The 24,246-nt window shown below is 33.6% G+C and overlaps 1 protein-coding gene and 1 long non-coding RNA gene across 9 annotated transcripts in view; one reads left to right on the top strand and one right to left on the bottom strand.

Moving 5' to 3' along the window:
- The window catches only part of Pkn2 (protein kinase N2), a 118,496-nt gene that overhangs the window by 44,401 nt on the left and 49,849 nt on the right, over positions 1-24,246 (top strand). For all 8 annotated transcript variants that reach the window (XM_063257086.1, XM_063257115.1, XM_063257091.1 and 5 more), the window contains 2 exons: positions 13,331-13,485; positions 23,240-23,357. In XM_063257086.1, coding sequence (XP_063113156.1) covers positions 13,331-13,485; positions 23,240-23,357 — 273 coding nt within the window. The remainder of the gene's footprint in view (positions 1-13,330; positions 13,486-23,239; positions 23,358-24,246) is intronic.
- On the bottom strand, positions 16,046-22,580 carry LOC134477855 (uncharacterized). Its single transcript, XR_010050095.1, has 2 exons — positions 22,297-22,580; positions 16,046-16,241 (listed from the first exon to the last, which is right to left on the bottom strand). It is a non-coding gene; the product is annotated as an uncharacterized LOC134477855 (long non-coding RNA).

Raw genomic sequence — 24,246 nt, 5'->3', positions numbered from 1 at the left:
ATGAGCTCTAGTCCCAGTCCTCTAAGAAAATTTCTCTGTGATATTTTGCACTTGTTATTTTCTTTGTAAACTGTCAGCACGTGTTTAGGGTCAAGTAAAACACAACCATTAGCCAATGCTTTGTGTTTCAGTTGGCATCATACTTGCTGCATAACATCAAAAACATCTGCTCTGCCTTTGGTTTTATTATTGAAAATTTCCATCTCGGGCTTCCGTTTTGTGGAGGCTTCCCTATCAATATCATGTTGAAATGTTGACATCAGCAATACCAGTTTGGTTTTTTTTTGTCATGTGTGAAGCCAATATTGTATCTTTCTGAAATCCAAAGATTGTACTATACAATTCTGTGTTTTGAAATTGCAACATTTTATTTGGAATTTCTGTTGTATATCTGTACAATTCCCACACTGGTCATCATGCACTCTGTTAACAAATGTAACATCAATTGCAAACTGATAAAGCAATTGCCAAAGGCCACATTCCATTTGTTTGGGAGGTGGGACTAAGAAGTCTGTTCACAATATCATTCAGTTTATTACTATAGAATAAGGACCTGATGACTAAGTTCCAGGATCATTGTCTAAGTTGAAAGTATAGTAAGCCTTAGCATCTAAGGATGTAGGCTTTTATATCATATTTTAACTTACCTGCTTTTCCATAATGATAAATCATTTAAATCCATGAAAAAATCTTGGCTAAGTATAGCAGACTTATGATGCTTTCAGTTCAGCTAGTGAGATGTCATAATAAATGTTGAATATGGTTATTGGTGTATACAGAATGTTTTTCTTGTATTTCTGCTTTTTTGTGTTTCACAGCATCTTTAATCATTTCATCTGTTGCAATTTACAATATTGAATGTCAGTGTTAGCAATCTGTCTAATACATTTTACCCCTGCCATGAGCCTCACTATATTTCCTAGCTCCTATTCGATCCATTAGGTTGCATGGCCATTTTGCAACATTTCAACTAGTCAAATATGTATTAATATTGCTGGGGAGTTTTTGTTGTTGTTTGTTTGTTTGTTTGTTTGTTTGTTTTTGTCATCTGAATCAAGAAAGTCTGCATTCATTTGATTCTTGTTCCATTTCACTATCATAGGAACTCTGGCTTACATAGCCAATGTTAAAATCATCATCATCATTATCATATACTCACACCACTCTTCTGTTATGAAAGCATGTATGTTACCATAATGGTTCATCTTCATCATCCATGCATGAGTAAATCAGATGATTCACTTTTGACCGCCACTGAAACTTGCAAATCTGGTTTTTCATGCACCACCATTCTGAATTGGGCTACTTCTACCAGAAAAATCAAAACAAAACTTTTTTTTTAAACAAATCCTAGAGTGTCGTGGGTCTGTTGAACCCTGTGTGATGCTCAAGTAAACATACCCAAAACCAGTTAGAAGGCATATAAAAGTGAGTCAGATCCAGTTTTGATACTTTTGAACATGTGCACATGCCTTGCCATCTATTATACCAAGTGGGTAAATATGTAGATTGTTTCTAGTACCCCTTTAGTACACTAAAGTATGAATTTACAGTAGAAAAATAAGGGATGGGCCGGCTGAAGCCAGTCTTATGTTTTAAGGGATGAATGCTACCCACCCTAAGTATCCTGGATAAGGTCTGAGGAATAGCGGGTGAAGCAGGAGGATCTCTGCAAGTTCAAGGCCAAACTGGGCTATATAGTGAACTCAAGACCATCCTGAACTACACTACACCTGTCTCGAAAAAAAGAAAAAAAGTTATAAGAGATAGGAAGAGCTGTGGTTAGCCCTTGTTGCCTTGCTACCTTTTTCCTGTTTCTCCTCTGCAGTGACACCCTGCCTTGGAATCAGTCAGTTATGGACACCTCTACAAACTGAACTATCAGCCTTTCCTGTTTTAACTTTGAGTGTCAGGTATTTTGTCTTAGGAACACGAAAAGTAAACCACCAACTTTCTTATTTAAATTGAAATAATCTCAGAGATACAAATTAATTTGCTCAGACTCATCAAGCCAGTTAAAGAAATATGAATCTTCTCACATTCTGTTACTCACAAATTCAGTAATTACATTATTAAGGAGAATGTGTATTACGAAAATGCTGTTTTTAGTAGCAATATTATATAAACTTAAAAATAGCCTGTTGTGATTGGAACTCTGCCAAGGTCTACATATTTCACCCATTACATCTTTAGGAGAACTCTAAAATAAGAAATTGAACTGGAGCTTTAAACTGTTTATTTAGAGAAAACATTTCTGCCTTACAGAATCCTGATAACTACCTTGTGATTCATTGGGATATAAAAGAGTTTTAGAAACATAAAAAGTAGCCCATTTGCTTTTTTTCAATGAAAGTATGAATTATATATGATACATGTAATATATAAGAATACAGTTTGATTATTTTAGCAAATGTATGTATGTTTATCTAACCATCACTATAATCTATACCATCAATTCAGTGGTTTCTTTGTGTACTTTCTCAGTCAGTCCCAATCCCTGGTCATCAAACCCTATCTCTCATCCTTGGAAACTGCTAGTCTGACTTCTCTAAGTTTAGATTAAGTTTGTCTTTCTTGTAGTTTCATAGATAAAAAATAGACCTTAAAAGTTCTGTCCTCACATTCCTGGTCTCTATAACCAGAATGGCCGTTACCATAAAACTTTCTGACATTCTGGATTGTCTTCTCTGTGCTACTTTATGCATTCATTGTTGTGTTATGTTGCATTGCAGCTTATTTCTATACCTGTTTATATTAAAAACTATGATCTGTGAAGGCAGAGACATGATTTCATTCATCTATTTTCTAGACATGCTGTAGAACCTGGAACAACATTTTTTATTTTTGAATAATGCATCTCAAAAAGAAACAACATTAAAATCTTGTGTCATAATTTACTGTGGTACTTCAAATACTAAGTATCTTAGGGAAACAAGCAGAAAATAAGAGCTTTAGAGCCAGGTATAGTGATGCACACCTCTGTAATCCTAGTACTCACAGGCTGAGGCAAGAGGATTGTTGTGAGTTTAAGGCCACCATGAGCTACATATTAAGACCTTGTCTCAAAAAATAAAGCAAAAGAGTTTTGGGATAAAGTCAGAAACTTTCTTTACTGACCATTTTTAATTTTCAGCATTGACTTTAGATAATCAGAAGGATATAATACAGACATTTAATACAGTCTCCTTTTCTTCTTCCTCCTCCTCCTCCTTTTTAACTTATAATTTTAAGGGTTTTTCCCCCTGTATTTGTTGGTTGGAGTTTTTGTGTGTTTGTTTGTTTGTTTGGTCTTTTGAGACAAGGCCTCAGTAGTACAGACTGGCCTTCAACTCACTGGCCCTACTGATAGCAACCTTGTTGCCTCCCAACTGCTGAGATTACAGACATGTGCTCCTATGCCTGGCTTGTAATACAGCTTTCTTTCGTGACTGCTTAATAGTTTAGTTTGTTTGGAATAAATTTAACAAGTTGACTGAATTTTGATTTTATTTTTTAAATTATTTTTGCATATGTGAGCCATCAGAGGATATTTCACTTTGTTGGTTTTTTTTCCCGCTCTTTATTTTTAATTTTATTTAAGGAAAAAAGAAAAAAAAACAGAAAAAGGGTACAAGTTATACAGAATTTCAGAAAAAATAAACAGTAGGAAATCACTAGTTAATAGATTACATATTGTCATCTTAGAAATAGTTGCTCAAGTTACAAAAAGCATATAAAGTGGACATTCAAACAGTGAGACTTCAAACTGTTCTGTTCAATGATCCAACAAACTCATAATATGGTTACCTATCTTATACACTTAAATATACATGCAGTTATATCCTTTAGAGCACTTTCTTTTCCTCTCTTTTGTACAATGACAATTACACATTTTGGGTTTTATTACTCCCACAGTTCTTATTACTTTTTTGAAGAGAATAAAACCAAATGTGATATAACAAAACAGAGTCAGTCAAATCAAAAGGATGGACATAATGTAAAAATAAAATACAAGGTGATCAACAATGGTTACCATAATGCCTCTTGCTATCTTAAAAAGAATTGCCTATATCATCAGTTACAATAAAATTGAACAAAACAGTAAAGAACCAAACCAATAAAACCAAAATATTGGAGACATTACAGGACTTCAAAAGAAGATAATAGTCAAACCAGAATGGGCGTCATAATGAATCTTCTGTCTTCACAGTTGTTGCCTATACTCTCGAACTTGGTACTATCAAGCAAAAAACAGAATAGAGGAAAATCAGTCAAAACAAGATGGTGAGAGCAATACAGAGTTTCAAATTAAGGTAATAGGAAATCAAAGTGGGTTACTATAATATATCCTGCTATTTTTAATTTATTTTTCCCTTAATTAAAAAGATAAAAATAAAAAAGTAAATAATAAAAAAAGGAGATTGAGATAAAAGAGGACATAACAACAAAACAGCACAGGTCAAAACATAACCATTTAAGCAAAATAGTGTTTAACCAGAAGATATCCCGACATAATGGCATAGTCACTTAACTTGGTTTTAAAAGTCTCTCACCTCTTAGTGATTTGACATTAATAGAACAACAGCATTATAGAGGATTCGAATAGTTTAACGTTTATTTTTGGTCTGTTTACTATAAAATCTTGCATTGTACGTTATAAGGTAAACAAAGTTTATAAATCTAGCAAGAAGATTGAAGGGCATCTTCTTTGCTTCAGTTCTTTAAAGTTAGTATGGATCTGTATAGCAGAGATGCTTGATTAATTTCTGTTGTATTGGATATATAAGAAGAACAAATGATTATAAAGGGTAAAATTTAGGTATGAATTGTTTTTGAGTATTGTCCAAGAACATGTTTGTTCTTAATTTCCCTTGGAATAGTATCTATAAAATATTAGTTTATTATTTGTAAAATAAGATATACTTTATTATAAAGTCGAGGCCTAATCATTTCAGACCATTACTGTAAAGTAGATGTATCTGCTTATTTTTTAGAGGAGTAGGAGATGAATTATTTCATGTTCTCTTCTTTCCCAGGACACTGAGCTCCCTATTGATCTTTGTATTCTTTAAAAACATGATGGGCAAAACCATACAGTTATCTCAGTAAATATAGAAAAATATCTAACAAAAACCAGCTTCCTTTCATTATATAAACTTAACAAATTAGATACAAGGGAAATGTTCCTCAACACATAAAGTATGTTCATTATATGCCAAGCCAACAGTTAATGTCATCCTTAATGGTGAACACTTGCAGGCTTTTCTTTGAAGTTCATGAAAAGCACAAAGATGCCAGCTTTGCTTTTTGTTCACTGTAGACCTAGTCAGAGCAGTTAGCAAAGAAAAATAAATAAAAGATATCCAAACAAGAAAGGAAGAATTGAAATTTCCTCGGTGGACATTAGTTTGTGTATAGAATTTCCCAAAGATTCCACCAAAAATCTATTAGAACTAATAAAAAGAGTTCAGTGAAGTTGTAGAATATAAAATCAACACCAAGAAATCAGTGGCATTATATTAATGACAAACGCTCTGGAAGAGAAATTAAGAAAATAACTACCATCTGCAATAGCATCAAAACATTAAAATACTTACAAGTCAAATTAACGAAAGAGGTGAAAGATATATTCACAAAAACTATAAAATGTTGATAAGAGAAATTAAAGATGACACAAAAAATAGATGTCCTATGCTCGTAGATTGGAATTGTTACTTTTGCTAAAATTTCATTTTATCTAAGAGTCTGTACATTCAGTGCATACCCTGTCAAAATCCCCATGTCATTCTTCACAGAAATAGGAAAAAAAATCCTAAAATTTGTATGAAGCCGTCGTCTTGAGCAAAATGAATAAAACCGGAGCATCACACTGCCAAATTTAAAATTATAACCCTATATGAATCAAAACTGCATAGTATTGATATAAAGAAAACATTCAGTGGAATATGAGAAATTACACATTTGTGGTCAGTTTTTGACAACCATATTAGGGACTATACTTAGCAAGGACAGTCTGTCTCTTAAATAAATAGTGTTGGGGAAATGGATATCCACACGCACAAAAATGGAAATGGCCTCTGTCTCACTCCTTATGCAAGACTCAGCTCAAAATGAATTAGAGATTAAATGTAAAGAAAAATATTGCATGATACTGGTCTGAGCAGTAATTTCTTGGGTAAATCCTCACAAGACAGGCAATGAAAGCAAAGGAAACATTGGAACAAGACAACCTATAGATTGAGAGAAAATATTTGCAAGTCATATTGAGTAATGAACTAATTTTATGTTAATACTACTCCATATCAAGAAAACAAATAATCCTATTAAAAACATGCAAATACCTAAATAGTTTCCAAAAGAAGACATACCTGAAAAAGTGTTAAACATCTCTAATCATTAGAAAAATATAAACTAAAACCATAACAGGATATCACCTTATACCTATTAGATTGGTTGTTACCAAAAAAATTGAAAGGTAAATATTGTCAAGGGTTTAGAAAGAAGAGAACTCTTGTAATACTGTTGGTGGTATTGCAAATTAGCCAGGTTAGAAAACTACACACATAAAACAAAAGACTAGGGTGTGTGTAGCTCAGTAGTAGAGGGTATACTTGTATATGTGAGGCCCCATGTTCAGTTTTCAACACTGCAAAAAACAATTAAAGTAGAATCTCCTTTTTGGCATGTTATCACATACCTGTAATCCCAGCATTCGAGAAGCTGAAGTAGGAGGATCTTTGGGAGTTTGAGACCACCCTGGATTACAAAGTGAGCTCAAGACCAACCTGAACTGCATGGTGAGACCCTGTCACAAAAAGCAAAAGCAAAAAAAAAAAAAAAAACCAAAAATAGAATCTCCAGCTGGTACTGTGGTCACTCCTATAAGCCCAGTGCTAGGGAGGCTGAGACGGGGGTTGCCACAAGTTTGAGTACAGCCTGGACCACGTAAAGTTCAAGGACAGCTTGAACTATAAAGTGAGACTCTCTCAAAAAATAAATAAAATGAAATAAATAATAAAAAGAATCACCACAACTTCAGAAGTTCAATTTCTGAGTATCTAAAGGAATTAAAATCAAAATGTTCTTGACAGTAGCTAAAACAGATAAGCAATCAAAGTGTCCATCAAAGGATAAATGGAAGTTTAAAATGTGATACACCCTGGTGTGTTGGTATACATCTGTAATCTCAGTACCCAGGAGGCTGAGGCAGGTGGACTGTGAGTTCAAGGCCTGCCTGGTCTGGGTAGATCATGAGATCCTGTCTCAAAATAGTGATACACAATGGATACTATTCTGCCTTAGTTTTTAAAAAAAAAAGGAAAATCTGTCATTTGCAACAACATAAATAACCTAGTGGGCCTTATGCTAAGTGAAATAAACCAGGTATTCACCAAAAGAAATACTAAGTGACATCACTTCTGTAAGGGATCTACAAACAGAGTCAGACTCATAAAGGTAAAGAATGGAATGCTGTTTAGCAGAGTCTGGTGGGTAAGGGAAGATGGGTAGATCGGCAAAGAGTACAGAATCTTAAGAATGTGTTCTGTTGTTTATTGTGTAGTATGGTCAATATAGTTAATGTATAACTTTAGGTGCCTAACAGGATTTTAAATGTTTTCTCTACAAAGAAATATTAAATGTTTGAGGTATTTGGGCATGTTAATTAGCCTGCTTAGGTGATTCTTCAGTTGTTATGTGTAACAAAACATTATATTGCACTCCTTAAATAAAATCATTATTTGTCAATTTAAAAAAAAAACTTTGGAAAAAAGAGAATGGTCTCCTGGAATATTATTGTCCCACACAGAAATTATGAAGTGGTTAGCTGAGGCTAAATATTTTTATATAAAGAGATTAAGACAAAAGAGGACATAACAAAGCAGATCAAAACAGAGCAATGTAAACAACACAGTATTTCACCACAAGACAAACCGTAATTAACAGTGACTACCATAGCATCTCTTCCTTTGAAATAGTTGAGCATAACTTCATATATGATAGTATCAAACATAAATTAGTATAAAGCCATTCAAGAGAATGAAAGTATTACAGGGCATTCAGAACCAAATAACAGAAAACAAACAATGACTATCATCTCATTTTTCATAGAAAATTTGTTTATACTATCACACATAATAAAATCCAATAAGATACAACATGATAAAACCAATGGAAACAGAAGAACAAAAGCATGGTAGGACTTCAGAGTAAGATATTAAATCAACATTGGCTATTATAATGTCTTGTTTTCTTCAAAATAGCTGTTCATACCATCACAGATTATAAAATCAAACAAACCAGGAAAAAAACCACATGAAATCATGTGGTTTGATTTTTACTGTCTGAAGGTTTGGGCAGCTATATTTTGGTTTTCATTTGGTACTTTTAAATTAGTATTTAAAATGAATGAAATCATTATAAGGCTTCAAAGCAGTGTAATGGGGAATCGTGATCAGAAATTGTTTCTTAAATTATCCTTTTGTAATTATACTTTCTACAGCTCCATACTGGCTAATAACCACTGATCTGTTCTTGTTGGTATAGCTTTCTTTTTAGGGATGTCATATAAATAGAATCATAAATATGTAACCTTGTGAAACTTGTTTCACTTAGTATATTGCCTTTTAGATTAATCCAGAAGTTATGTTGTATCAGTAGTTGTTTTGTTTTTTTTAATTCCCTGGGGAGAATTCATTGTATTATGCACATTAGGGTTGCTTCCAGTTTGGGACAATTCATTAATAAAGCTTTTATAAATGAGCCAGTTCTTACATCAACAAAAGTTGTAAGAAGCAGGATTGGTAAGTCACGTGGTAGAATGTGTTTATCATTGCAGGAAACAGAAAATGTCTTCCCGAGTGGCTGTATTAGTTTTCAGTTCCACCAGCAATGCATGAGAGTTACATTTGTTTCACCTCTTCTCCAGTATTTGGTATTGCTAATATGTTTTTAAACCAGTATAAGAGGTGTATATTGGTTAATAGTACACATTGTCATCACCAGAGGGGACAAAGAAGAAAAATATTGAAGAGTAAAAGTACTATGCATTCACCAGGCTCAGAGTTATATACAGAATGAAGAAGTCTCTACTAGGACATGCTATTTATAGTTTTCAAAAAGTAAAATACAACAGATGCAGGTAGCTTTAAATTTTTTAATACCTTAGTTGCTTGTACCTTAAACAAAACTTGTCACAACCAGTCTTACCTATCATCATTGTCTTTAATGCATTAAGAAAGCTAAACCAGAGATTGTATTAAGCAAAATCACTTAAGTTGTTGACATCTGACAAGTGTCATCCTGAGTAGACAAAGTAAGTAATTAAACACCCATGAGTAATAAGTATTCATTTTAATTTTAGCAGGTTCCAAGTGGCTATAAAACACAGGCATATCTGATTTAAAAAACTGGACTTGAGAGAGAATAAATAGTTCATATAACTGTAACACATAGCACAATTTTTTAGCAATTTATTTTTAAAATACTAATTTAAAAGTACCAAATGAAAACCAAAATATAGCTGCCCAAACCTTCAGACAGTAAAAATCAAACAGAACAGAATAGAACCAAGAAAATAAAACAATGAATGCAATAAAGGACTTCAAAACAAGATAATGATAAGACCAAAACCGCTACCATAATATACCTTGTTATCTTTGAAACAGCTGCCCATAGCATCAGACACAATAAAATGAAACCAGACAAAACAGAATAAAACCCCAGCCAAACAAAACAATGAAAATGATACAGGACTTAAAAACAAGGTATTAGGGAATTAAGAAAGGCCACCACCTTCAGAAGGAGATCCCCCTAGATGCTACATTGCTTATTACCTTTGAATAGATGAACAGACCACCGGGTTTAGGCCTGCAAAGTCAATAAAACACTAAACACTACAAGCGTTAAGTTGTATTTTTCCTCAACAGCTATTAGCAATCACAGCTTGTCTCCCACCCACTTGATGACCTGTTGCAGACCATCAAGTGGGTGGGAGAACACCCTGGTTCTTTTCATCTCCCAGCCTGCGCACCAGAAGGGGCTTGAAGGGGCTTGCGTCACACTCTGCCCCCAATAGTGGCCCGCATGTGGCACCAGCTCTCAGGGAGGGCTTGACTTCTTGTTGACTTCTCCTCCCCTGCTGTCTGCAAATATTGCTGACTCATGGGATAGGGCAGGCTTCTGGTTCTCCCCACAGTGGCTGGTACATGGCACTGACCCTCAGAGAAGGCTTGGCTTTTTTTTCTCCCCTGTAGTCTGAATGGCACTGACTTGTGGGAAAGGGCTGTTGTCTGGTTCTCCCTGCAGGTGCCAACCTGCAAAGAGGGCTTGGCTTGTTGGCTTCTAAGTTCTCCTTCCCTGCAGTCCACAAATGGCACCAACTCATAGGAAAGGGCTGGCATCTGGTTCTCCACTTAGCGGCCCATGCATGGTGCCAACTTGCAGGGAGGGCTTGTTCTTTTTATACTTTTCACTTAGAATGAAAAGGATTTCATTGACTAAGTTTGTTTTTAATTTCTTTTTGTTGACTGGAGAGAACATTAATAAGGAGTTCTAGTTAATCCTATTTTGAAATGTATTTCACTATTAAGACAAGAGTTTAGCACATATGTTGGTAGCTATGTTTCCTATAACTTACAGCCTACAAGGAAGGAAACTGGAGAGAAGAAAATAGCAAGTAAAAATTTAAAATGCAGGTTTAAGGAAACAGGTAAAATCCATGGATGACAGCAAAGTATTTCTCTAATTTCTAAATGAAAATAAAAAAGACTAAAATGAGACATATCTAAGGTCTACTTTGACATATATTTTGTGACTTTTGCACATTATTTCTAAGAGTTGCTGGTGGATTTGTAGGGGGGGCATTTGTTAAAAGGGTACATTAAGAGTTCCTGAGTTTTTGTGAAGATTAAATGACTGGACATTCTAGCTGTTTTGCTAAACTTTGTCTAGTAAGTTTTTTAAGCTCTTAGTATGTTTTAAGCAATGATCTAAGCACTCTACAGGCTTTTTCTTTGTGACTGTAAAACTGCAGCATAAGGCAGGCGAGGTTATGCACCCCTATAATCATGGCACTTAGGAGGCTGAGGCAAGAGATTGCCATGAGTTCAAGGCCAGTATGGGCTACATGGTGAACGCAGTGCCAACCTGAACTACATAGGCAGACCTGTCTCAAAAAAAGAGTAGTAACTACAACATAGAAACATGAAATATGAAATCAAAACCATCATAGCCACTTAACCAAGTTATTCTGAACTCAGAGCCCAGCCTCTTGATTATTGTTATTCCTCTGTTCTCATAAACCTTATCAAAACTCAGAACATACTTTTCCATAAGAACAGTGATAGTATTATGTTTTTTTACAACCCCCATAGACTTAGGTCAGTGGATATTTCAGTGTCCTGGTACAACCTGCTGTAGTGTATAAGAATTCATTATATAGTATATCTACCAAAGAAGTCTATTATATTTTAAGGCAAATCGTTTAATTGTTAGATAACCCAAACTGTAAGGAATTTTGCTTTTTCTTGTGATACATTTCTTGCCAATATTAACTTTCACTTACTGAATTTGATTCTCTGTCCTATAGGGAAATAGGACAATTTTCATTTCATTTCAAAAAAAATGTTTAAATTTTGAGCAGGAATCATTACTCCCCTCATTTTAGGCCAAACAACTTATTTCACAAACAATACATTTTTATACTCTTCTCAACTGATGCATTCTACCCTGCATGCAATCCAGTTCTTTTATAAACTATGTGCCAGTTTCTGTGTAGTTACAACTCTTAAACAGTAACATAGTAAAAACAAATCAAAAGTGTTCCCACATCTGTACTGTTTATCATAATGGACTCAACAGAAATAAGCTCACACTTCCTACTCAAGTACAGTCAGTATTTATTGAATATTTACCATACATCACACCTTTGCCTAAGCTCTGCACATAACTTATTTAATTTTCACAATACTCTTACAGAGTACATGATATTTACCAGTTCTTTAACAGATGAAGACAGTGAGGCATAGAGCTGTTAAGTAACTTGTATGTCTGTAAACTTTTGCCTTTGAGGGAGAGCCAGAAGTTACTTGGTGCCAGATCCAATGAATGAGATGGATGAAAGCGCACCATGTTTCACAAGCCAGCCTTTCCATTGGATGGCACGTGGCAGCAGCATTCACTGTTTTTTATCATTGCTTGAAAAGACACAAAGAAGAACTTCCAAAGCTGCTTTAGAAAGAAGCAAGGATGGGAGAAGTGTGCTCAAAGTGAGGGGGAGTATTTAGAAGGTGATTCATGGTGCTGTGTTTTACTATAATATATATGTGTATATAAAATATATTGAGAATTTTTAAATTTCAATATTCACAACATTTTTGGTCGCTCCTTGTATGTTAAGAAATAATGTTTTCCTGGTGTCCAACTAGTGAATTTTTTCAAAGAATACAAATATGAAATATATTTATTTAAATAGATTAGTTACTACGTCTTACCTTGCATAAGAGAAAAGAAAATCCCTAGCACATTGTTAAGCAGCTATTTAGTGATTACCTAATTTCTTATCACGTAAAACAGGTATAGTATCCTGATCTTCTAGCATTTTTACAAGATGGAGAGCTAGTATAGATAAAAACAAAATAATAAACTTCATTATTTAGTTACATAGTACAGTTATTAGAAGTGGATTACTCAGAATAATTCAGTGGTTCATTTTGGATTTTTTGGTTTTTATGTATACGTAGCATGATGTTCTTTATATTTGGCAGGCTGCAGTGTTTGGTCTTCCTTTACCTTCCTACCAATAGTTTTTATCCGTCACTTAGTCTTTGAAACATTTTCCATTGTTATTGAATAATCTGTGTAGTGGAAAACAAAATGTGAAGGTTTGTATGCTTATGCTTAAATTATGACTATTTGATGCAAGCACTGTATTTCAAGAACTATTCTGTTTACAAAAAATTACCTTTATGGAATTTGTATAATGTTTGAATATACATTCTTTCCTAGCCAATCAGGTGATAAATAGGGAATTTAATTGCTGAATAAACTAGTCAAATTGCTTTAATTTAATTTAATTTAGAAATCATAATGTTAGGAAAATCTCGGACAATAACCTCATTCGATTTCAGACTCTTCCATAAGAATTGGATATTATCCTAGCAGGTGGTCCAACAACTCAGATATTGCCTTTGCTTGGATTCATTGAGTTTTTTTATTATCTGTAAGCAAAAGGAGATCCATTTAGGTGACTTCAGGCTCATTTCAAACCCTTCTCATTAGGCTTTAAAAATATTAAAGTCTCATTCTAAGCTGCAGTTGATCCTAATAAGTAACTTTAACATTTTATTCACAGATTGTCCAAGGACTCCAGATACTCCAAATAGTGACCCTCGTTGTTCTACTAGCAATAATAGATTGATGGCCTTACAAAAACAATTAGATATAGAACTTAAAGTAAAACAAGGTGCAGAAAACATGATACAGATGTATTCAAATGGTTCTTCAAAGGTAAGTACAGTAAATAAAAGTCAAGTCTCAGTTTGCAGGATCCATTTTTGTGAATTCATCTACTTGCTAAAATTATAATTTGTAAGCCTGTATGACACATTTTGTTTAGTAATTTCAGTGTTTAAAACAGTAAATATTTCTGAAACCATGTTAGCCTCATAGTTAGAAAGTATAGGCCAAAAAAAATTTTTTTTAATCAGTATTTCAAAAATTGCTTATTCCTACCAAAACCCAATCAAAAATTTGATTATATGATTAAACAGTATATAGTTCTCTATATTTGGACCTTTTCTGTGAATCTAAAGTTATTTTAAGACAGAAAGATTATTTTAAAACTTTAGGCTGTGATGTGCCGTTCATGAATACATAGATTTTTAGCAAAAGGAAAATAAAAAGAACATTCTAGTATCAGTGATTACCTGACTTAGAACTATACATTCCTGGAGTTCTAGTATAGGGTTATAAATCCCTTATAAAAATCAGTGTTATGGGAAGCACTTTTTACTAATGAAAATCTTCATTTAATGTGAAAGAAAAAATGTTGGAAACTACTGAACCAGATTATCCTAAAAGTTCTTTCAACATAAAGTTATATAGCTTTAGCAATTCTTAAAAGTTCTGAGATAAATGTATCTGTTATGAAAACCTAGCCTCCCACTTTCAGTTCTTTGTCCTTTTGAGAGAGGATTACACTATGCATTTTAAGCTGACCTTGAGCTCACTTTTTAGCCTAAGCTGGCCTTGAACTTACAGTGATCCACCTGCCTTAGCCTCTTGAATGCTGGGATTACAGGCATGCAGCACCATGCCCTGCCTCAATTCTTTTAAAGATTTTTACCTTTCTAAATCAGTGCTTCTTCATATCTTCGTGGGTATGTCTTAAGTAATTTGAAAATAAAAGTTGTACTATATTTTTGTTGCATGGTAGAAAAAATTTGAAATCAGGGAAAGTTCATAAAGTCATACATCACAGCATCCCACCATATTAAAACTTTGGAAGATACTGAAAAAGAGAAATATGTATGTTTTCTAACTAAAATTTTTAAGATTAAGAAAGCTAGATGTGGGGACTGGGGATTTAGCTCAGCGGCATAAGCACCTGCCTTGCAAGCAGGCAGTCGTGAGTTCGATCCCAGTACCGATAAAAAAGAAAGCTAGATTTTATGTCATATTTCAAAAGAGTTTTAGAGGAATTGCTACTGTTTTTTAATTTATATTCTAAGACAGATTCCTAAAATAGCCCATGAAGATCTTGAACTCACTATTTTAGCCCAGGCTAGTCTCAAACTTGCAATCCTCATGCCTCAGTTGAATGCTAGAATTATAGGCATAGTTACCACACCTGGCTTTTGTTGCTTCCAGAAAAGTATATTGTTGTTTCTTTTAGGACATTATTTCACTAACCTTTGTTGAATGGCAGTTATTTTCTGTGTATTTTTTTTTTTTTTTAGTAATGACCTTTAGTTTTGGAAATTTTTTAGTTTTATAAAATATTTTTGGACTTTTTAGTATGTATACTGCTGAAGCAAGCACATATTTTTGGACTTTTTAACAAAACTGTTATTGGAATTGAGATTGTAATACTTGACACTATTTTAAAATTTAAGCTATTTACTGCCATCTGTAATAAGGTTTTTAAAAATTTAATATTGACAGATTACTTTGAGGAATTTAAGAACTCTTTGAAGTTATGTGAAGAGCTAGTGTGTATAACAACTGGATGGAGGAGAGGGCCATAAGTATTATTGTACTCTTAGAGTGATCTCTAATTCCCACAAGATTAATAACCACTGCTCTAGATTAAACAGAGTTACAGATACACTAGAAGTACAAAAAAAGGGGATAAATGATGTTACAGTAAACACAGGTTCAAAATAAACAGGGCTGTTACATCCTGCTAAAATAAGTACATAATTTTCCTGTAACTTTTTTTTTTTTTTTATTTTTAAGAAGGAGATTGATTAATTTGCAAAGGACTCAAGTGGAAGTCCGAAGCCTATGATAGGTTACTATTGGCTCTCAGGTAGACCTGCCAGTTGTTTCTGTCTTCAGTTTTCATTTCCCATCTTTAAACTTCTCAAAAGAATGGAGAATACATCTTTATGAGATAGGGAAGATTTAATTGAAATTGTCGGAATACTCATTAAGGGTTTAACAGTTTAATAGACATGCTAGGCTCTGGGATATAAATGTGATTGTGTCTTATTCATAATTGCTACTCAACAGATAGTATCTTGCATTGGGAGACCCACTGTCTGATAAAGGAAATACTGCCTGTATATAATTGTTTAAGTTACTTTGGAAACACCCTGAATAAAGATCACATTACTGCCAGAAGAAATCATTTAAGTCTTAATGTGAGAACTGAAAGATGATTTGCCATTTAAGAAGGAATTACGTTCTAGGGTTGATAATATGGGTAAAGCCAGTATATGTGCAGTAAGAAACTGTGGAATAGCATGACCTGTTCTAAGAAAAGGAAGTGTTTGTTACGGCTATCTCATAAGTTCTTAGTGTAGTTTTTGCCTAATATATCTAAGAATAGATAGAATGCACATAATATTTTTCAAAATTTTTATTAGTGCTTATTGATGCATAGATTCATGTTTTCATTTTGACAGACACTTCTAATATTAACCATTATCAATACTAAGTCTGGTGTATTGGTGCATGCATGAAATTCCAGCAGTCAAAAGGCCAAAGCAGGATTACCACAAATTTGAGTTTGAGGCCAGCATCAACAGGATAGTAAGACCCTGTTTCAGGAAACAAAACAAAACAAAAACCCACTTATTAACTCAGCTCTAGCACTCATTTTTAATGAAAGGCCCTGCCTTCATAGAACAACAAATTTGACTATCCAGAAAAGGATAATTTGTTTGGGAAATTTTCTGTAGATTACTACAACAGGACTTTTCCTCCTTTCTCCATTAGTATGTCTCTAAGTGCGTAAGGCATAGCTCAAGATACAGTACAACTAAATGACAAACCATATTATCCAATACAAAATTAAGTTGTTAAGATTCTATCTTATACGATATGTGGAGCTGCTGAAAGATTTTTAGCAAGGAAAATATGTGTATTTCACATCCATCCATCTTTAGTCTACAGACAGCAAGTTTAAGCAAGCTCTTTTTTTTTTTTTTTTTTTGTCTTTTTCCTTTTTATCGGTACCAGGGATCGAACTCACGACTGCCTGCTTCCAAGGCAGGCGCTTATTGCCGCTGAGCTAAATCCCCAGCCCAGCAAGCTCTTTTAACAATCCAGGCTAAACAGCTTCATCTGTCGTGTAGCAGCAGTGAAAACAAAGACAGTGAAGCTGTTGGCATCTTGATATTTAGGAAGAAAGAAGTAAAATATGATTCTTAGCTTGGTTACATGAGTAGTTTGATGGATTATGTCCTTTGTAATGATAGGGAGCTCACAGGAAAAAATTTAGTCAACAGTGATAAAATTCAGTTTGGCAGTAGTTTTCTTCAGAACTCCTGTTGTTACAGCCTATATGATAAAATTATCAGACCTCTACAAAATGTAGCCAGAGTTATCCTTTTAAAATTTGCATACACCAAGCATGATTGCTCATATCTACAACCCCAGCACTCAAGAGGCTGAGGCAGGAGGATCACTGTGAGTTCAAGGCCAGCCTGGGCTATATCATGAGGCCCTGTCTTAAAAAAAAAAAAAAAAAAATGTTTTTTTTAAATCTGCCATATTATTGTCAGTCTCTGTTAGAAATTCTTTGATGGTTAATCTTGACTTTCAACTTGATCAGCTTGAAAGATGCTTAGGAAAGTAAGATAGCACTCCCCCATGTATCTGGGTAAGACATGACTGACCCTGGGGATGTTGCCCAACTTCCTCCTTTTGGGTTCTTGCTTTCTCTCTGCTTTTGGCTACCTCCAGGGGGTATCTTTCATTTGCATGGCCCTCTGCCATGTTTCTGCCTTGGAACCATGTGACCATGAATTAAAATAAACATTTTCTCCTCTAAGTTACGTATGTCAGATATTTTGTCCCAGCAGCTGAAAGGTAATACAATTCTTGAATGGATTTGTATCATACTTAGAATAAAATACAGTGTTTAATCTGACTCTAAAGAACCACACATGGTTTACCGTTGGCTGTTTTTTAATTTCATCTTCTAAAAATACTTTTGTCTACCATTACACTAGCTACACTGGCTGTTTTGTTATTCTTTATAGCAAGTAGTCTAACCTCAGACCCCTATGCTTGCTGTATTGTTTTCTAAATATTTCTTCTAAATATTTTCATGGCTTATTCTCACTTCATTAATGTCTTTGTTCTGTAGCTACCCCCTCAATTAACTCTTCACCACTATTTGAAGTAATCCTTGTCTTCTTGCCCCTTACTACATCCCATGAGCAACTTCTTTATCATCTGTTTTCAGTGTTAGAATGCAGAGCTCATGTGGGCCATTGATTTTACTTGCCTGAGTCTCCAAGACTGCTAGGATGCAGGTGTGTACCACCTTACCTGCTGCCAGTGAGTGACATTGTCTTGGTTATCACTGTAGCTTCAGTAATCAGAACAATATTTAGTACAATAATATATTTTAGTACAAATAGTACTGCTGTACCATTTATTACCACTTATCTTCTGTTAACATGAAATTTACGCAATGTTCTTTGTTTCATATTTGTATATAATTATTTTCATTTTCTCCCTTATATATTAAGATGTTTTGATTATTCACAGTCTGAGCGATGTGATGCAACTGTTTTACTCTGTCTGCTTTCTAGGGAATAGTATGTCTTGGCATTTCTTCACTGAGTGTTTGTACCTCTTAGCACCATTGATTTTTTACAGTGATCTCTGAGAATTTGACAAGCATGTTGAAGGGATGTCTCCTGTTCATATATTGAGATAACAAATCCAGCTATTTATTGAAATCTAGGGTTCTTTCTAGTATTTTGTACCCTTTCTTATAGCATTTTTGCTCCCAAAATAGCTCATACTTTTTACTCATTCAAATATGCCTATCTATCAGGGTTCAACCTCCAACACTTTAGTCACTAGTTTTATTATGATCTAATTCATGGACATAAATATTGGGGACACACACACACATACATATACCATCACCACAGTCAAGATACTTGCTCTTTATGAGGTTTTTTTTTTTTGGTCATTGTCATGTTGTTTGGTTTGGGTTGATTCGGGGTATGTGTGTATGTGTGTGTTAAAAACACAAGAATTCTTTCATTCTGGGCATATTTCAGGCTTATCTACACTAATAACTAAGAAAAACTCTGAATTCCACCAGTGGAAAACTAGGCTCACTTTCATTTGAAATTTCCTTCATCTGCTTTTAACTTTCTGATGCATATGTAATTAGCTATGTCTGTTTTATAAGACTATAACCTTCAAAAGAGCAGCATCCTGACTACTATTTGCATTTTTACTGGAATTGACAATGTTTAACATATGGAAAGTAAGCCATAAATATGGGGTGGAAAAATGAAGACAATGATTGGCTCACTTATTTGAAAGTTATATGCAAGTGTTGTCCTATTATCCACCATGGACTTAAAAATCATAAAATCTATAGTTTTTGCTGCTGTTACACATTCCAGATATAATCATCAGGCACTTTGGAGTGATATGGTGATTGGACCATATGAAATTGCTGTTTCGTAGTTCAAAATCAGTTAAATATTAACATTTTCATGTGGTTCAGCAAAAATGCATAAACATTTTCCCTGAGTATTTATAAAAATCAGTAATTCTTAAATATGTAAATAATTTTATATATTTTGAGTCCACCTTATCTCCTTCTACATATTAGGTGCTCAATAAAAAAATTCATTGCATGCAAGAAAGCATAAAACTGATATAGTAACTGTACATTGTCTCTGATAGGTAAAATCTCAAGTCAGCTTTAAGAGTTTTCATCATGCTTTGATATTTGTGTGCATCCTCCAGAAATCTACAGGGAGAAAATCACTTTTTAAGTAAAATACCAGTGCTATACTTTACATTCTGAATTGAAATAGTTAATAAAAGTAGTATTTCCAAAAAACTGATGTGAAACCTACTGTTATTTCATATAGCAATAAAATAAAAGTTATAACTTAATTTAAAAACCTAGTATTACAACTGTATGGTTTTTTTAATATTTATATTTTTACGTTAGAACTTTACTGAAATAAGATTATTATTATTTTATGGGCCTAAAGGATAATGTTTTAAGGTCAGTTAAATGCCAAGCAATATAATTCTAGTATTATCTGATGCTTATAAGAGCTCTGTATTTTACAAAGTGGTATCCCCTTTTACATAATTTCTGCAAGAAACCAAGACTTTCTTCCTTTTTTTTTTTTTTTTTATCGGTACCAGGGATCAAACTCACAACTGCCTGCTTGCAAGCGGCAGGTGCTTATGCCACTGAGCTAAATCCCCAGCCCCTAGGAAACCTAAGACTTTCTGAAAATAGCCAGTTTTACATACAAAGCAATTTGGAATCATACCAATCTAATTGTAAAATATATTTATTTCATTAAATTGAGTTTTGGGATACTAAGTTTTTCTCTTAGATAGTTATTTTAAATCTTTGGTTTATCTGATGTTCCTTATAGTAGATAGATAGAAGAATTACAGTAAGTAATTTTAAGTTTGGAAGGAGAATATTTATTTTTGATTTTTGGTCATTCATGTTTACAGTACATTATGATTACCTTCATTATGGGGAGTTGATATATATATATATATATATATATATATATATATCTTAATTCTTTTTATGTGCTTTTCCTCTTGCCGGGAAAGAAATACTTATTATTTTAGTATGTGTAGTTGTCATATGGAAACACTGAGCAAGCTAGTGTCCTTATTAAGGAAAATGTGTATGTGTGTGTTTATGTCTACTTCATAGCATAAATTGATACTCCAAAAATTCAATTAAAGAATAAAATCTGACAGTAATCTTCTTAAAGCAACTGACTTTAGCGATTAAGAAAAAAATGGAAGAAAAACTGTAAGTTTGCAAATCGACTTTTTTTCTTTCATGGAGTTTGGTTTTAGCAGACTACGTTATAGCTCACTTTTCTTGCAGTTATATATAGACAAAATTACCACTCCATCATTCATATCTCTGTTGCCTTCTATACAGTATCATATAGTATATCTGAGTGCTTGATTTATTAAAAATGTGCTGCCCAAATAATTCTTATCTCAGGTTGGTCTTGAATTGCCTACAAAGTAGAGATTGATTACATGCTATTTTATTTCCAAATTAAGGTGTTATATGTATAGTATAATTTGGCAGTTAATAAGTGTTCAATAAATTTCGATTTCAAAAAATTGTTTTATTGGTAAAAGTAAAGATGCCTAAATAATTTGTAAAGTTTGACCCTCCTAATGCATAAGTACTTCTTAATTTTGACTCTGTTTTATGTATTAATTTCTTTATTTGTAGATACCCACTAATGCAATTTTCAAAGACAGAGATAACGTTCTCAATACTTGGTAAACTTTCTATTTGTTTTCTAAGGTTGCTGTAACAAATTATCACAAATTTAGTGGTTTAAAGCAACATAATAAAGGAAGATAAACTTGAGTCAGTTGTAGGGAAATGGATGCACCTTGAGACTATAATGTTAAATAAAATGAATCAGACACACAGGCTTAAATACCATGTGCTGTCTTGAAAAACCCAAAGTATAAATAAAGACCAAAATAAATTACTCACATGAGAAGGAAATCAAGAGACAGATGGAAGAAGGGAAAGGATGAAGACAGAAGTTAAATGTGTTCAGTGCATATACCAGTTCCAAAGAATGTGAACATCACATACTGCAAAATTTGTTACAGTTTTTGCAGTTATTTTGTCTGAAATAAATCTCACAGAACTAAAATCAAGGTATTGACAGGGCTGTGTGCCCTTTTGAAGGATTCTGACAATAATGTTTCCTTGCCTTTTCTGGATCATGATTCTCTGTCTTCCAAGCTAGCCAACAGTAGGTTGAGTTCTCTCATCACATCACTCTAACCTCTTCTGCTTCCTTCTTGAACCTTTGAAGACCCTTTGATTACATTGGTCCTACATCTGTAATCCAGGGTCAAATAATTGGTAGTCTCATTTCAATTTGCTGAGTTAAATCCCTTTTGCATGTAAGGTAGCATTAACAAAGTTCCGGGATTAGAAGATGATCATCTATGAGTAAGCCATTATTTAGGCTACTATAGTTCCTCCATCATTTGCATTCAGTGTTAATGGAACTAAATAAAGGTGTAGTGGAAACATTATTTCATTTAATTTACTACCTTTGTTGAAATCTTTTGGTTTTTTTAAGAAGAAGTCTCATGAAGTTTAGTCTTCTTGAACTTACTATGCGGCCCAGGCATTTGCCCTGCCTCCCAAGTGCTGGCTCTGTTGAAATTTTAAGAGATGACAGAATTTTAACTTTCTCTTCAGCTTTATTGAGATCTCTTTATTTTTGATATTCAAAGATGGTCACTATTGTTAACATGCTATTTTATATGTTTGTCTTTTTGTAAAGCAGAATTTTAAGTGAACATTTTGAAAATGCCGTCTGTAATTAACTGTGTTTTGTCTTCATATGTGAATTCCCTGATTTAGCTGTCATCATAGAAAAGAGGTCATCTAAATGTTTTAGATTTATTCACAGAGATACCCATTACATGCTTTTAAGTTGGAAAGTTATTGATCAGAATAAAGTAGAATGCATTGTATTTTGTTTTTATAAAGCAAAAGGCAAGAGGAAATTACAAATGTAACTTTGGATTTGGTTTGCTTTTAAAAAGTAATGAGAGTCAATCAACCTTCATTACCTGTCATCAGATGAGTAAAGAAATTGTGTAGTACACATATAACATACACAGTGAAGTGTTATTCAGTCTTCAAAAAGGGCATACTGCCATTTGTGCTAATTTGGAAGAATGTGGAGGGTATTCTGTGAAACAAAACAAAGAAATAAAAATAATATATGATTGTATTTATACATAGACTATTAAAAACTAAAGTTGAATAAATAGAAACAGTGCAGAGTGGTGGTCCCCAGGATAAGAAGAAATGGGGTAAGCAGGTTACAGGGTAAAAATTTACAGTTAGGTTATGATGAATAAGTATGGAGATCTCATATGTATGAGGACTATAATATTTCATACTAAGAGTAGATTTTAGGTGCCTTTTAATACACACATACATAAAGAAGGTTACTATGAAAGGTAAAGATGAAAATTAGTTTGTAGTAAGCATATATATAAATATATACATACTTTTTATATATGTAATTACTAAGCATTGTTTTGCATGCCTAAGGTGTGTATATATATCGAAAGACAAAAAGAGACCGTCAAAAAAATGTACCACACTTCAGCAGCTGACCATACTAGTAAATGTCTGGATTTAAGGACCTCCACTTTTAGAGCCTCTTGTAATTGCAGAGGCCAAAAGTAACTTGTGTTAAGCTCATGATATCTCAGTACATTTAGCATTAAGATATTTATATAAGCTTTTCTTTTTCTGATTACTTTTTTGGCAGACTCTGCATATAATTATTTAATTTTAAAAACAGCAATAAGGTTCTCTTGGTTTTTTGCTCAGATTATCTTACCTAATGGAGTTGTTTTTCTCAGTTATCATAATGTAAGTTTTATATTATGTTGTTGTTATATTACATTACAAATGTTTTAACTGCTTTTCACTTGCTGATATATCAACTGATCTATTTAAAAGATATGAAAGTGTTTTTTTCAAACTTACTTTTAATAGGATCGGAAACTCCATGGTACTGCTCAGCAGCTGCTCCAGGACAGCAAGACAAAAATAGAAGTCATACGAATGCAGATTCTTCAGGCAGTCCAGACCAATGAATTGGCTTTTGATAATGGTGATGGAATAGACATAAACTGTCAATGTTCTTTTATGAGCATAGTGTTGACTTAGTGTTGCATAGGAAAGAGTGCTTCAAATTAAGAGAGTGTGACACTATATTGTTTTATCTTGAATATTACACTTTCAGATTTTGACCCTCATATTTCAAGAAGATACTGATAAAGAATATATTTCTTAGTCTGGTGTGGTAGTGCATGTCAGCATTCTAGGAGGTGGGGCAGAAGATCACAAGTTCAAGCCCACACTGGGCAGCTTAGCGATTTAGTGAGACCTTGTTTAAAAATTCAAAAATTAGAAAAGTTCTGGCAATATAGCTCAACGCAGAGAGCCTGGGTTCAATTTTCCAGTACCACAAAAGAAAGGAGGAAAACAAGAATGTATTTCTTAGTTTTACAGGGGTATGTGTGTGTGTTTTCTTGAGACTAAAGCCAGGGCCTCTATCATATTAGGCAAGTACTGCTGCTTTCAGCCCTTTAAATTTTTTACTTTGAGAGAGAGCCTTGCTAAATTTTCCACAAAAGCTTTTGCCTCAGCCCCAAATTAGATTATAGATGTGAGCCACTACTACACTTGGCCATGTATTCATCTTTAAAAAAATTCTAATTGTTTTTTAAAAATCTGTTGCCTGTTTGAAAGTATTGTTTTGCCTTTCTGGTTTTGTTTTGTTTTTTAATTCCAAAAGGAATACTTACAGGTATTTGACAGAAGTAGGGCCAGAAACTACACTTATCCCTCAGTATGTTTGGGAGATTGGTTCCAGGATTCTGATGGATACCAGAATCCATGAATACATAAGTCCTTTATATAAAAGTATAAAATGGTCTGATACTTTCACATAATATATACCATCTTCACTCTTTAAATTGATTACCTGTAATGTCTAA

This window comes from Cavia porcellus, unplaced genomic scaffold (assembly GCF_034190915.1).
Source record: "Cavia porcellus strain 051 isolate PalLab524CR breed Dunkin Hartley unplaced genomic scaffold, mCavPor4.1 scaffold_1, whole genome shotgun sequence".
Classification (NCBI taxonomy): domain Eukaryota; kingdom Metazoa; phylum Chordata; class Mammalia; order Rodentia; family Caviidae; genus Cavia; species Cavia porcellus.
The sequence above is the reverse complement of the archived record's forward strand: the minus strand, read 5'-3'. Positions and strand labels throughout refer to the sequence as shown.